The 14,063-nt window shown below is 34.8% G+C and overlaps 1 protein-coding gene and 1 long non-coding RNA gene across 3 annotated transcripts in view; both read left to right on the plus strand.

Moving 5' to 3' along the window:
• The window catches only part of LOC144959177 (uncharacterized), a 92,535-nt gene that overhangs the window by 42,950 nt on the left and 35,522 nt on the right, over window positions 1-14,063 (plus strand). The gene's annotated exons all lie outside the window — the stretch shown is intronic.
• Window positions 8,390-13,894, plus strand: LOC144958965 (uncharacterized). The gene is made up of 5 exons (XM_078891265.1): window positions 8,390-9,091; window positions 9,499-9,585; window positions 10,742-10,803; window positions 11,621-11,837; window positions 13,776-13,894. Exons 1-5 carry the CDS (start codon window positions 9,028-9,030, stop codon window positions 13,892-13,894), a joined length of 549 nt encoding a protein of 182 aa, XP_078747391.1. The 5' UTR covers window positions 8,390-9,027.

Genomic DNA, 14,063 nt, shown 5'->3' on the forward strand with positions numbered 1-14,063 from the left:
GGACAAAGATATAACGGCCAGGTACTCATTTTACACCCGAGTACGGTAAGAGAATGTCCTTCTCCAAGGACTCAACTATGCGCCGAGCGCGAAGCTCGAACCCTGGACCTTCCGATCCGAAAGCGAGTGTCATACCACAAGACCACATAGCCGCATTAACTCACTCAACCCTAACACCGACTATATCCGTAGTATACCCGTTGTTACTTTTACCCCTTGTCTACTTATTACATCTTTCTGAGTCAAATTATAGGCGTAGTATCAAAGCTAATGTCTTTAGTTTTTACATGTTAGTGGTAGTTGAATAAATCTATGTATGCACATGCTCATTTTTAATAAATTTTTTTCCAGTTATAAAAATCTCTAGGATTGAGTGAGTTAAAAAATATAATATAGCTTGTGGGAAACTTTCCACAAAAACTAATGAAGGAATGACCTCCATATTCTTCTCTCTTATCAACATTGTAGCATTATTTGTCACCATAGAGATATTTTACAGCTTTAGCTTATGGGGTTTTTTATTAGAACGTTACAAAGTTGAGAATCAAAGTGTTATGACAAATTTGATGTTAGACATTTATTATTTGGATTATAATTCAAAATACACATACCTTATCAAACAAATCTCTCTATGGTGACATAATAGATAAATATATAAATTTCCAGACGATTTCATTGAATAGATTCTGAGAAATGTGTAACACGTAATATCGCCCAACAGGCGTCATGTCACGTCTTACATGCTAAGTGTTGCTGTTGGCCAGGGACACCTTGTAAAGCGCTCTGAGTCAGTTTAATGGATAGTGCGCTTTATAAAAGCTCAATTATTAAAATGGAAATTCCCAAGATGAAATCAAAGATAGACTAACCAAAGCCATAAGAGCCTTTGGAATGCTCAGAAATATCTGGAAATCAAGGAAAATCACCACCAAACCAAAGCTACGTCTCTTCAAAACAAATGTTCCATCTGTTCTCATTTATGGGTCTGAATCATGGACACTAACAGGCACCATCTCCAACAAACTAAACGCATTCAAAAAGAAATTTTACCCACCGTCTCAAAATGGTATTATGTCGGGATGAACTATGTGCAGGAAATTGGTTTTATAGTCAAAAATATGAAACTTGGGGTTCGTTTCTCTTCATCATAAAGAATAACAAATACTATTTTGTTCATCAAAAAGAATTCGAATCTCTAATCAATCATTATGTTATTTCTAAATTCACTTTTCGGGTACTTCCTCATCCCGACATAATTCCGTTTTGACACGGGGGGTCACAAATGCCTAAGAAGGATCCTGAGGATATTCTGACCAAAAGTAGTTTCAAACAAAGAACTGACTAAACGCACTGAATTTGAACAAGTACCAGAATGACTACAATATAACAAAGAAAGTATTGGACTGGAACCTTCAGGGAAGAAGATCAAGGGGAAGGCCACGAGGAACATGGAGAAGAATTAAAGAAGCTGATATACAGAGAAGTGATAAGACCTGGAATGAGATAAAAAAAAAAAAGTTAGCTCAGGATAGAGAAGGATGGAAACTATTTGTCTGTGGCCTATACCCTGACCCAGGGTGAAAAAGGCAATGATGATGATGATGATGATGATGATGATGATGATGATGATGATGATGATGATGATGATAGAGAAGGATGAAAACTGTTTGTCTGTGACCTATACCCTGACCCAGGGTGAAAAAGGCGATGATGATGATGATGATGATGATGATGATGATGATGATGATGATGATGATGATGATGATAGAGAAGGATGGAAACTCTTTGCCTGTGACCTATACCCTGACCCAGGGTGAAAAAGGCAATGATGATGATGATGATAGAGAAGGATGGAAACTGTTTGTCTGTGACCTATACCCTGACCCAGGGTGAAAAAGGCAATGATGATGATGATAGAGAAGGATGGAAACTGTTTGTCTGTGGCCTATACCCTGACCCAGGGTGAAAAAGGCAATGGTGATGATGATGATGATGATGATGATGATGATAGAGAAGGATGGAAATTGTTTGTCTGTGGTCTATACCCTGACCCAGAGTGAAAAAGGCAATGATGATGATGATGATAGAGAAGGATGGAAACTGTTTGTCTGTGACCTATACCCTGACCCAGGGTGAAAAAGGCAATGATGACGATGATGATAGAGAAGGATGGAAACTGTTTGTCTGTGACCTATACCCTGACCCAGGGTGAGAAAGGCAATGACGACGATGATGATGATGATGATGATGATGATGATGATGATGATGATGATGATGATGATGATGATGATGATAGAGAAGGATGGAAACTGTTTGTCTGTGGCCTATACCCTGACCCAGGGTGAGAAAAGGCAATGATGATGATGATGATGATGATGATGATGATGATGATGATGATGATGATGATGATGATGATGATGATGATGATAGAGAAGGATGGAAACTGTTTGTCTGTGGCCTATACCCTGACCCAGGGTGAAAAACGCAATGATGATGATGATCTGAAGCTGTAAAGAGGAGAAGGTGGAAATGGACTGGACATGTCTTCAGTATGGATCAGAGTGACATTCCCAGGATAGCCCTCAGGTGGACCCCTCCAGGGAACGAGAAGAAGGGGCCGCCCGCTGGAGACGCGGAGGAGGAGGAGGAGGAGGAGGAGGAGGAGGAGGAGGAGCATCGAAAGAAAAATGAAAGCTGGTGGTTGGTCTTGGGGACAGGTTGATGACAAAATGTGACCCGACAAAGAAATGCACGTGTCCTTATAGAGAGAACAATATAACAATACATGACGCATTGTTGTTGAAATGAATAGCAATAAATGACATGCCATTTTAATGTCGCTGTTGTTGTTGATGAAATCGCCCAGTTGAGTCAAATGTAAAACGAAAAGTCCTAAATAAGCCAATTAGATGGAGGGGACGATAAAGGGGGGGGGGTAGATTTGACTCATATATAAGGAAACAACACAAAACAAACGACGTTTCGGCCTTATGCCTTTTTTAAGTAAAAAAATGTATACACATGAAGAATAATTGTAACCGTGGAATTTAATGAAATTTTATTATAATTTATAACTTATACAAATGTAAAAATATTTATAAGTATCATTTTATTATTGTTTTTTTTTCACTGCATTTTAACTGCATTGTAAAGTAATAAATGCATTTTATTAAATCCCCGAATATACACAATTATTTTGATGTGTATACATTTTTGGGACAGCCTATATACATATAGCCGATTATATGAATATATATATATATATATATATATATATATATATATATATATATATATATATATAATATATATATACATATATATATATTATATACATATATATATATACATATATATACTAAATATATATATATATATATATATATATATATATATATATATATATATATATATATATATATATATATTATAGTCGGTTCTTGAAGCCCTGGGTCAACAGGATCCCGTTCCTTTTTCCCGTTCCCCCTTCTATTCTCCACTATTATATTATAATAATATAGAATCGATTTAAAGAGTACAAAAATGAAATAATGGGATAACATAACATGTGGTATAGGGCAAAATAGGATAAGATCCCTTGAATGCCCTTAATATTAACTCGTAATGCCATAAATCTATTGATTAAATATTACAATAACGATACACGTGGTAAAGATAGTATTTCAACTTAAATGTACTCGTGTGTGGTATACAAGCATATATCTTTAACCGTGACATGCAATGCACACACACACACACACACACACACACACACACACATAGACACGCTTATAGAAGATAACCATAATAATATAATAATGCATAATATATACATACAAAATTGAAAGCCATGTCAACAGCAGAGCAAACAAGTATTATTCGTCATATATAAATCTCCCATCATATAATTCCCTGTCTACTAACACCTTGAAATAATCCATAGATTTTGCATTCTTTGTTTCAAATTTCAAACTGTTCCATTTCTGAACAATACGAATACCGAACCAGTTTTGTCTTATGTTTGTTTTGCATCTAGAGACAAAAATCTTAAACTTGTCCCCTTTAGTAAAAGTAATATTAGAATATGAAATAATAATCAGAAAAGTCTATCCTGTCCAGACCATGTACCAATCTATAAACCTGAATTAAATCCCCACGAATTCTTCTATATTTCAAACTGGGTAAGTCAAGAAATTCTAACTTTTCCTTATAAGATAAATACTGTATTGTATACATTTTTTTTGTAGCTCTCATCTGTACACTTTCAATACCAGATGCAATTTCCGTATTCTAGAACTGGTCGAACGAGCGATTTATACAAATATAAAAATGTGGTTTTATCAAGACTTATAAAGGTTCTATATATTATTCCCATCATTCTGTTTGCACGGCTTACACAATTATCAATATGTAAATCAAAATTCAAATGTGAATCAAAAGTAACTCCCACATCCTTTTCATAAGCACAACGGAAAGTAGATTTGACATAGAAGTATCGGTAAAATAATTATGACATGGATTATTTTTTCCTTTATGTAATACTTTACATTTCGAAACATTAAAATCCAAATGCCATGTTGTAGACCATTTGAAAAGTGAAAATATATCATTTTGTAGAATGTTATGATGTTCAGTTGTACTATAGATCTTTGTATCGTCTGCAAACAGTTTGCAGGCTGAATTTATGCCACATGGTAAATCATTTATATATAAAAGAAATAAAAGTGGTCCCAATACGCTTCCTTGGGGTACACCACTAATTACATTCTTAAAATCCGACCCCACACCATTGACAATGACCCTTTGTATTCGATTATTAAGAAAGTCTTTAATCCAGTTAAATATATTCCCTTTAAATCCATGTGCTTTTAGTTTAATGAATAATCTCTCATGAGGTACAGAATCAAAAGCCTTGCGGAAATCAAAATAAACAACATCAATGCATTGATCACGATCAATTAACTTGGTAAAATCCTCCATCACCTGTAAAAGTTGAGTAATGCATGATCTCTTTGATCTAAAACCATGCTGGTTATCGTTTAGCATCGTATGACTTTCAAGAAAGTCCATTATTCGGTCTTTCAAGATAGACTCCATAACCTTACAGAGTATGCATGTTAAGCTGATGGGTCTATAGTTTGCAGCATCTAGTTTGCTTCCCTTTTTATGAATGGCAGTAACATTGGCTTGTTTCCATTCAATGGGTAAGGTACCAGATTCAAGAGACTTATTATATATTGTTGATAGCGGCTGTGATATTTCAAAGGCCACTTCTTTCAGTAAACGGGGATGAAGGGAATCGGGTCCCATGCTTTTAGTCTCGTCTAAATTCAACAATTTGGCAAGTATGTCTTCTTGTGTAATATAAAAATCGGGGACGTTTAATTGATTTGTAACATTGAAAGTTGGTGTATTTGTAGTGTCTTCTTGAACAAACACAGATGAAAAATAATTATTTAAAACATTAGCTATATCTATATCCGAAGTAACCTTGGTACCATCATCTTTCAGTAAAACACTAACTCCTGGTTTTCTTTTCAACTTTCTGTTTACGTATCTCCAAAAGCCATTCGGACTATTCTTACATTCGTGTGCCAATGTACATTCATACGTTTTCACAGCATTTTGAATCGTGTATTTGGTATTATTTCTAACCTTGACATAATTATGAAAATTATATCTGTTGTAGGATACTTTTTGAATTTCTTATACAATTTATGTTTCTTATTAATTGTACGTTTAACGTTTTTTGTCAACCACAATGGTTTATTAGAACTAAATTTTTTGTTACAATCTTAATGGAATGTGTTTAGATTCTATACATTTTAGTTTGTCTTTAAAAAACAACCACGCTTCATTCACACCGTAGCCTTCAAGAGCATCCCAATTCACGGCATTTAGGTCTTCTCTACAAGAGTTGTAATTACCTTTGAAATAATCAAAATAAACATGTGAAGGATGTTTGGCGGATGAAAGATTTAACGATATAAGAAGTGAGTCATGATCACTTTTACCCACCGAAGGTAAATGGTCAATGTTATTAATCCAAGAATCATCGTTACAGATGACCAAGTCGAGTATATTACTAGTTTGGTTCAGTCGGTGTCTCGTAGCCTGTGTCACCAGCTGAATAAAGAAAGCATCACTAATTGCCTCGACAAATAGATAGTCGGGAAAAGTTAGACATGGTTCTGTCCATTTAATGTTAGGAAAATTATAATCTCCAACAATGATCACGCAATCAAATTTCATTCTACCTACTGACTGTAAGGTTTCTTTTATATCTCTAATGAAAGTTAATTTGTCTGAACTATGAGACCTATATATATTTCCTACAAGTATGTGTAAATTATTATATTCAAAATCACACCATACACTTTCACTAATTATAGAATGATCAAAAGAGAATATATTGGCATTAACACAATCCAAAACATAGATAACAACACCTCGACTTGGGTAATCATTCAAAAATAAGTTATAACCATCGATAAAAAATTCAATTTCTAAATCAATCTCAAGTTCAATTTTTGGCATAATTTCAGTAAGACATATTATCATGGGATTATGTTTCTGCATCATACATATTAATTCTGATCGTTTGTTAAGTAAGCTATCGACATTAGAATATAATACAACACAATCATAATTTGATAAAGGAAGATGAAAAGGCAAATTTGTCGAGGTGTCACTATTAGGTGTTCCAGACAGGTCTGTGATAAGTCATTGGTCTGAGTTTTGTTGTGTCGATTTAAGGCGTCTTGAATGAAATTCTCTTCCCCCGGGACTGTAATAGGTTTTACGTTGGGTTTGGTGGTGGTCTATCTGGCGTTGTGAGTGTACAGGGGTTGTCGACGTGATGTACATTTGGTCTTCAGTCTGTTTAATTGAACGAATTCGAGGACTGGGCGTGTCGGCGCCAGTTGATTGTATTTGGACATCAAGGAGACTGTCTGGATCCAACCTCAGTCTCACACCATTGATGGTGACTGCCATGACTTGTCCGTTCATTGACCATGCCGAGTCGATCCTTTCGTCATTTTTGCTGCTTTGAGCAGATTGAAATTCTTCTGCGTTAAGTCTTCAAACATTGAAATGCCCGAACCTTTTAACTTTTTTCTGGCTTTGAGCACCATATGACGATCTAATCGCCTCACAAATTTGATAATTATTGGCCTGGGTCGATTTGATTTCGTTCTCCCAGTACGGTGTAAAGTGTCAATTCCGGTGATGTCAATTTGAGTTTCTAATCTATTGAATAAGTCCAGAACGAGTAAAAGGCAGTCATCGTTGGTTTCGTTTGTTTTTTCTTGGATTCCAAAAATGCGGAGGGAATTTCTCCTTGAATAGGTTTCTAATTCGTTGTTTCGTTTTTCGGACATTTCACCTTGTTTTTTTTTAGATTTATGTTGATCATTTTCATTTCCATTATTTCAGCTTTATTTTGTTGTAATTCATGTTTTCTTGTCTTAGTTGGATAAGTAGGTCTTTGAGGTCTTTCATTTCGTTTTTTATGGTATTTTGTAATGTTTGAAGTAAGTCTTGGTTATCGAGCTCTTTAGAAGGGGTACATTGGGGGGAAGGGATGTTTTCGAAGTTATCCGAGTTTCTTTTTTTGCGTCCTTTCGGTATCTTGCCCAAATTGGGATGACGTAATTTGATGTTATTATGACATTGAAAAAAAACCCACAACCGTTAGATGTGCAATGAAAATCAATCAATACACTTATATGGACGTTTTTAAAGTTGAAACGAATATGACTATAAAAAACAAATACGAAAATTAATATATTAAACAAACTCTCATCTCCTGATCCTCATCTTTGCAACGTAAAATACATCAAATTCCATAACAAAACAGTATTGACAAGAAGACGTCCGCCATCTTGATAATCCGGAAATAATAAATGTTGGACAATATATATATTATATATATATATATATATATATATATATATATATATATATATGTATTAATACCGGATAGGGAGACTTTTGGTACCCCTATTAGTTCATTTTACAGTACTTTACCAATAGGGAGACCAAAATCCGGTCCCCCTATTGATTTGACCTCTAGCACATTCACTTTTCTATTTTTAGTTTAAGGTTGTCAACCCAACCGTCAAGGATATATAATTGTAAATCATAGTATTGAAGTTATTTGTTAAACACCACAGTAAGAAGAGTTATGCCTAAATTTTCACGTTGGTCAATAAGGTGACCGCCTGAAAAAAGTACAATAGGGGTACCAGTGTTTTCATCGATATATTTCAATAGTGAGGCAATATATCTTTCCGAAATTTTCTCTAAAATTCTAGAGCATTATATGGATTTTTATAGTAATGAAAACCTAATATAAAATTGTGTGAAAGTTGATGAACTGAGGAATGAACAAGATATACGAATTATATTCTATTTTTAGAAACAGATTTATCGAATCTTGGTCCGGATTCTTATCTTGGTGACAAGAGACAAGCAAACATAGTAACTCTTTTTTTCGTGAAACGTATGTTTAGTCAATTTCGCGCATAAAGAGGCACTCGGCACTCACTCACTCTGCAAGTCGGTAGTAGGTGGTTATCAGTTATCAGCTCGGCCTTTAGTTCTTAGTCAAACGCTTCATCAAACCCATTATTGAGTAGCATGTTGATGCCTGATGCCAGTTGAAGCCATCTCGACGTCGTGAAATGGAGCATCTTCTGTCATAGCAGTAGAATCGTCAGATGCCGCATTTAAATCCTCCATTCCAGGCGTTGCTGTTGCCATATCGATCTTCGAAATGATTTGGTCTAGACGTCAAGTTGACCCGTTCTATGTCTGAAGAGATTTTAAAGTGCAATACCTAACATTATAACTTGATCTACAAAAGAGTCTTTTTAAATGAACCGCTGTGTTTCTATATTTTTCAAGAACCAAGGATATCTGATAACCACTGACTACTGACTTACAAAGAGAGTGGCCGACGGACGTCCTCTCTATAGCCGCAAGTATTTTTTCGTCACTTGCTGAGTTCCAAACTAGACGTCTATGGCATCGTGGGGTAAATTGATGCTGGAGGCATCATTGAAGAGACACCGAGATAATTATAATGGTAAGTTATTGGCCATTCTTATTACATCACAGTTGATTTAAGATTTTCAATAGGGTAGACATCACACACCGATTGATGATTGTCACTTGTCAGTCAGTCATTTGGAAGTGGAGTCAGATAATTCGGGAACTTCTGTAGACTGTAGATTCACACTAGTGAGTAAGATCTGTCGTTTATTACTAATACTACTACTACTACCACTACTACTTTTAGTTTTAGCGCTATCCAACTCAACACTTCTCGTGTTTATTTTGGCAAAACTAGAATGGATTTTTGAAAAGAATATAAAATAATTTAAACTTAAACCTGTCTTTGCATCTTGCTTTATGCATACAGTATGCCATATCACAGCCATCACAAAATCATAGTTTAATGTTGAGAATATGCTATTTCTTTTGTAACTTCAGATCAGAGAGATTTGAGCTTTAAAAATCCTGAAAAATGTCTTGCTGTCAATCCAGACAACCCTTTTGATGTGATCTATGATGTTAATGGTAAGAATGTAATTTGATGAGGAAATGAATAACATTTAGGTACACATAGTTTGCTTTTTTTTTTTTTTTTTGAGTCATGATGTGTAATACTATTACAGTCCACTCCGGATAATTGCAACTCATTTAATCGCAACTTTCGGTTAATCACAATATTTCCTAAGCAATGGAAATAATTCTATATAAAAGTCACTGGTTAATTGCAACAAACTTCGGTTTTTTAAAAAGTGGTAAATTCAAGAAATCAAACAGTATATCATGATTAAATTTCATCATGGATGAAATCGTGACAGGTTGAAGAATCGAGAGTGAGCAGGATTTAATGCTACAGTAGTGTGTCACCACTCTGTTAGAGTCGAAAGAGGGCGGGGCTCTGCAGTATGGGTTTGTGACGTCATCGGTGGCCATTAAATAGAAGAGGGGTGGGGCTGGTCATAATCTTGACAACAGGTTATAAATGACAGTTATAAAGAGAGACTGAGCGATATCCTTTGTTTTAGGATTAACAACTGTGCATTGTGACCAATGAGTTTGGTGAGAGCTTATTGTCTCTCATTAAGGCTAATCTCTTTAACTCTGACAAATGTTGAATTGTTGAGAAAAAAGATTGAAACTTCTTCCAATCTGAATAAGATATCGGCTTGCTTCATAGCTGCTTTTGGTTGACAAATCTACACGGGGCTGCCATATGGTTTTTGTTTCAATCAAATTGCTCTATATGTGGTTGACTAAGAATATTATTTACTGGTTTGAGTTGACAATAAATGTGTAAAATGTTGAAATAGTGGACAGGAAACTGAATTTCGGTTAATCCCAACATTTTCGATGATCCCAAGGTATTGCGATTATCCTAAGTGGACTGTACCTGAATCTTGAACGAAAAACTATCATATGGATATGATTATAGACAGATTGGTTTCTGGAATTATATTTCCGTCCTCCCTTGCCAACTCTGACGTTCTTGAAATTTAAAAGAAAATAGCCAGAAGGTTTCGGACTTAATTTTCTTTTTTTTCCAAAGGACAATAGTCATAAGGTAAATAATTTTTAAAAAATCCTTTTAAAGCATAAGATGGCATGATTTTTTGTTTAAGAGTTTAGAGAAAAACTTGCACATGATGGTCTTCAGCTTTTTTTGTTGTTTTTATTTTCTATATAGACTCCAACTCAGAGCCTGAAAGTGATGCAGAACAAAGTTCCATATCACATGATTCATTTGTGGTAAGTATGTACATTAAAATAAAATCATAACATTTGTATAGCGTTTATCCACAGTTGGCACCATGCTCAAAATGCTTCACATCACCATATTTTGTGGTGGACAAAACACATTTGCCACAAAAGATGAGACCTGCAGTCTGTTAGGCGCAATACAATATTTCAGGACAAGGACAACACTGTTTTACACCAGTGAGATCTCCTAGTTTTTTGTTGTTAAAAATTTTTCTTTGCAGTGGACTTCGCCAACAATAACACTATTTTAAACCTTCCTCGTTATATTTTGAAGTGATATTCATTGATGAGCCATTCACATTTGAAGTCGTTTGTTTTTTATTTGACAAAATGTGAAAATGATGCGTTTCCAGGAAAAATTAAAATAGCTTCTGTTGGGATTATACTTTTGATCTCGCATTTTGTCCAAATTCTCTTGCATCGTAATGTTTATCAACTTTTTTTGTTAACTATATTGCAGTTGCAAGGTTAGGAAGTTCATATTGTTGCAATGACAACCGTTTATATGTCCAGAATCGTAGTGATATAAAAAATTGTTTTGTAGTTGTTGGTCCTGGTGTAGGATTTAAAGAGTTGGTTAAAAACGGTTTACTGAAACCCTGGTTGGTGTATCTATATTTATCCAAGCACAGTTGAACATATTAAATACTTAGACAATATGTCTGCCTTTCTCAACTCTTTTTTTATTATACTTGCATTATTAACCAGCTAATTGTTTAGTTGGATTATTAAACAATGGCTCTTCATGTTTATTGTCAACATGAATAAATTGATTGATCTGTCATCTTTTCCACAAAATATACAGGGTCCCGATTTTGTTGCTGACTCCGAGTCTGATTCCTCTACGTACTCTGTGAGGTACCCAATGCTGAGTACATCATTGTCTCTGGAACCTAGTGCTCATTCCCCAACTCAGTCAGAGCCTCATCCACAACTATCACAGACTGAACCTCGTTGCCAGTCTGGGACCCAGGTTCAACCCGAATGCTATACACTTGCAAACCAACGTGTTACGTGCAATGGTGAGTCATTTTTTTGTCATTCTTCTCCTTTGATATTTGTGGGATCAATTTTAATTTACCCATTCCTTTTAAAAGAAAACTTCCACCCCCTCCATGGTGCTGCATTTGTGTTATTGCATTTTTTCTGTTTTGGCAGTGCTGCGTCGCAAAATACGCTACCATTTACATAACAAGCACAAATCCAAATTTGATAGGGTGGACATCTTAGAATCTGAAACCCCAATGTGTGAGTGATATCAGTGAAACCAGCCATAAAAATGTTCATGTTTATTTTATTGGGGTTTTTTTTGTCTGTAATAGACTTAAATTGCTTGTATTGTAAGTGTTAAAATGTTTTTTTTGTTACAACCCATCTATATATTAAAACTGTTTCTTTGTATTTCTATGATGCTTAAGGCTTTTTTTCACAGACCAGCTGGAAACTTAACGAGAATCAGAGTAGATAACATTTTTATTAATCTTGCAACCTAAACAGTATATGATGATTGGGAGCATTTAAAGAAAAGCACATTTTCTTTTTAATTTGTCGGTACTAAAATTATACTTTGATAATGTCTGCTGTGCTACAAACCCTTTTGACTTCCAGGTTCAATATTTTTCTTTATTCTAAAATTCTTGGGTGTCCTTTCAATGACAACTGAGATCATTAAAATTCAGCTCACAACATGATGTGTGTAGATTTGATGAAAACATATGTTCGAGTTGAGAAGCAGTGTTCACGAACTTGCTGATCGTTTTTACTAGCATTTATTTTCCTAACTTACCTGTGTCAATTAACAAAGGCAAGACTCAAATATTTTCTATCTGAACAGTGTGTTTGTTATTGAAATATTTCCGGCATATACATGTCATATTTCATTCCCACAAAATATAAATCAGGATTAAGTTGTCTGGGCATCAGCATCGTTCAGGCAGTTGGGGGGAAGTCTTTAAGGAATTAATGAAGCCGATGCTCAACCGGTCTGGAGGACGTTTGATTGATGTCGGCTGTTTGTTCTGCCAGCCGGTGATGTTTTCTCACTCCCTCAATGACAAAGAAAGTCATTGTTATGACTATGAACTATAGTCTATTATTACTTTTGTTACTATATTAATTGTTACTTATTGCCGCTACTGTTATTATTATTATTATTATTATTATTATTATTATTATTATTATTATTATTATTATTATTATTATTATTATTATTATTATTATTATTATTATTATTATTATTATTATGATATTGCCTTCATTGCATTCTATTACTATTATTGATATAATTAATTTCTGATTGTTGTAAATAATTTATGTGAATTGAATTTTGTCGATTGGCCAAGGGCCTACAATAAACTTAAATGAAATGTTAGTCTTTGGATAGGACTTGGGTCTATTCTTGATTGCTTTTCCGCCTGGGTCGAGTGAAGCATTTGGAGTAAATTTTGTTGCTCAACGTAAAAAACATGACGCTTACCATTCCGCTGATACTGATCCCTCCAAGGGGTGGTTGGGGAAAAACCTAAAATTCTTTTGACATTCTGTCTGATTTTTCGCTGAAACAACAAAGGACAATCTATGTATTCAGATGAGACTTCAATGTGTTACTATTCCGATTTATGTTCATATTTTGATTATAATGAAGAGGGAACCCTGAACCCAGTGAAGTGGGTGGATTGATCTATTTATTTCTATTTCAAAACAAAAATATGGCGTCTTTTCACTGGATTTGTTATGTGGCAGAGGTCTCCACAAATCTAACATACCTCTTCCAAAGGAATAGATGGTAGAAAAGTATATAACAAGAAGGAATTATGACAGTTACTTGTCCAGGCCTTAAATATTTGGAATGCTATTCCTCTCTATCGCTGTCATGTAGCTGATGTGCATACGATCTGTCTATTGATTTATTTTCATAGTTCATAGCATGATGTGCTTTATTTTCTTCTTTTTTTTTCCAGAGAAATACAAAAAGCCAAGGAGACCCTGTCCATACTGTGGACAGTTGCAAACAAAACTCTCAAGGCATTTGATGAGGAAACACAAAGATGAGACAGAAGTTACAGAGGCCATGAAATAGCCTGTAAAGGAAAGGGATAGAACAATGGAGAATCTCAAGAAAAAGGGCATTTTTTATTCAAACACTAGAAACAATTCAATAGTTATGCGTGAGAGAGCACAAGGGTCACATGAAGTTGTTATGTGTGCTGGCTGTAAGGGGTTTTACTCTGGACGAAGGGTTTATGAAC

The sequence above is a fragment of the Berghia stephanieae genome, chromosome 13, assembly GCF_034508935.2.
Source record: "Berghia stephanieae isolate SIO BIC M18660-M18661 chromosome 13, UCSD_Bste_1.3, whole genome shotgun sequence".
Classification (NCBI taxonomy): Eukaryota; Metazoa; Mollusca; class Gastropoda; order Nudibranchia; family Aeolidiidae; genus Berghia; species Berghia stephanieae.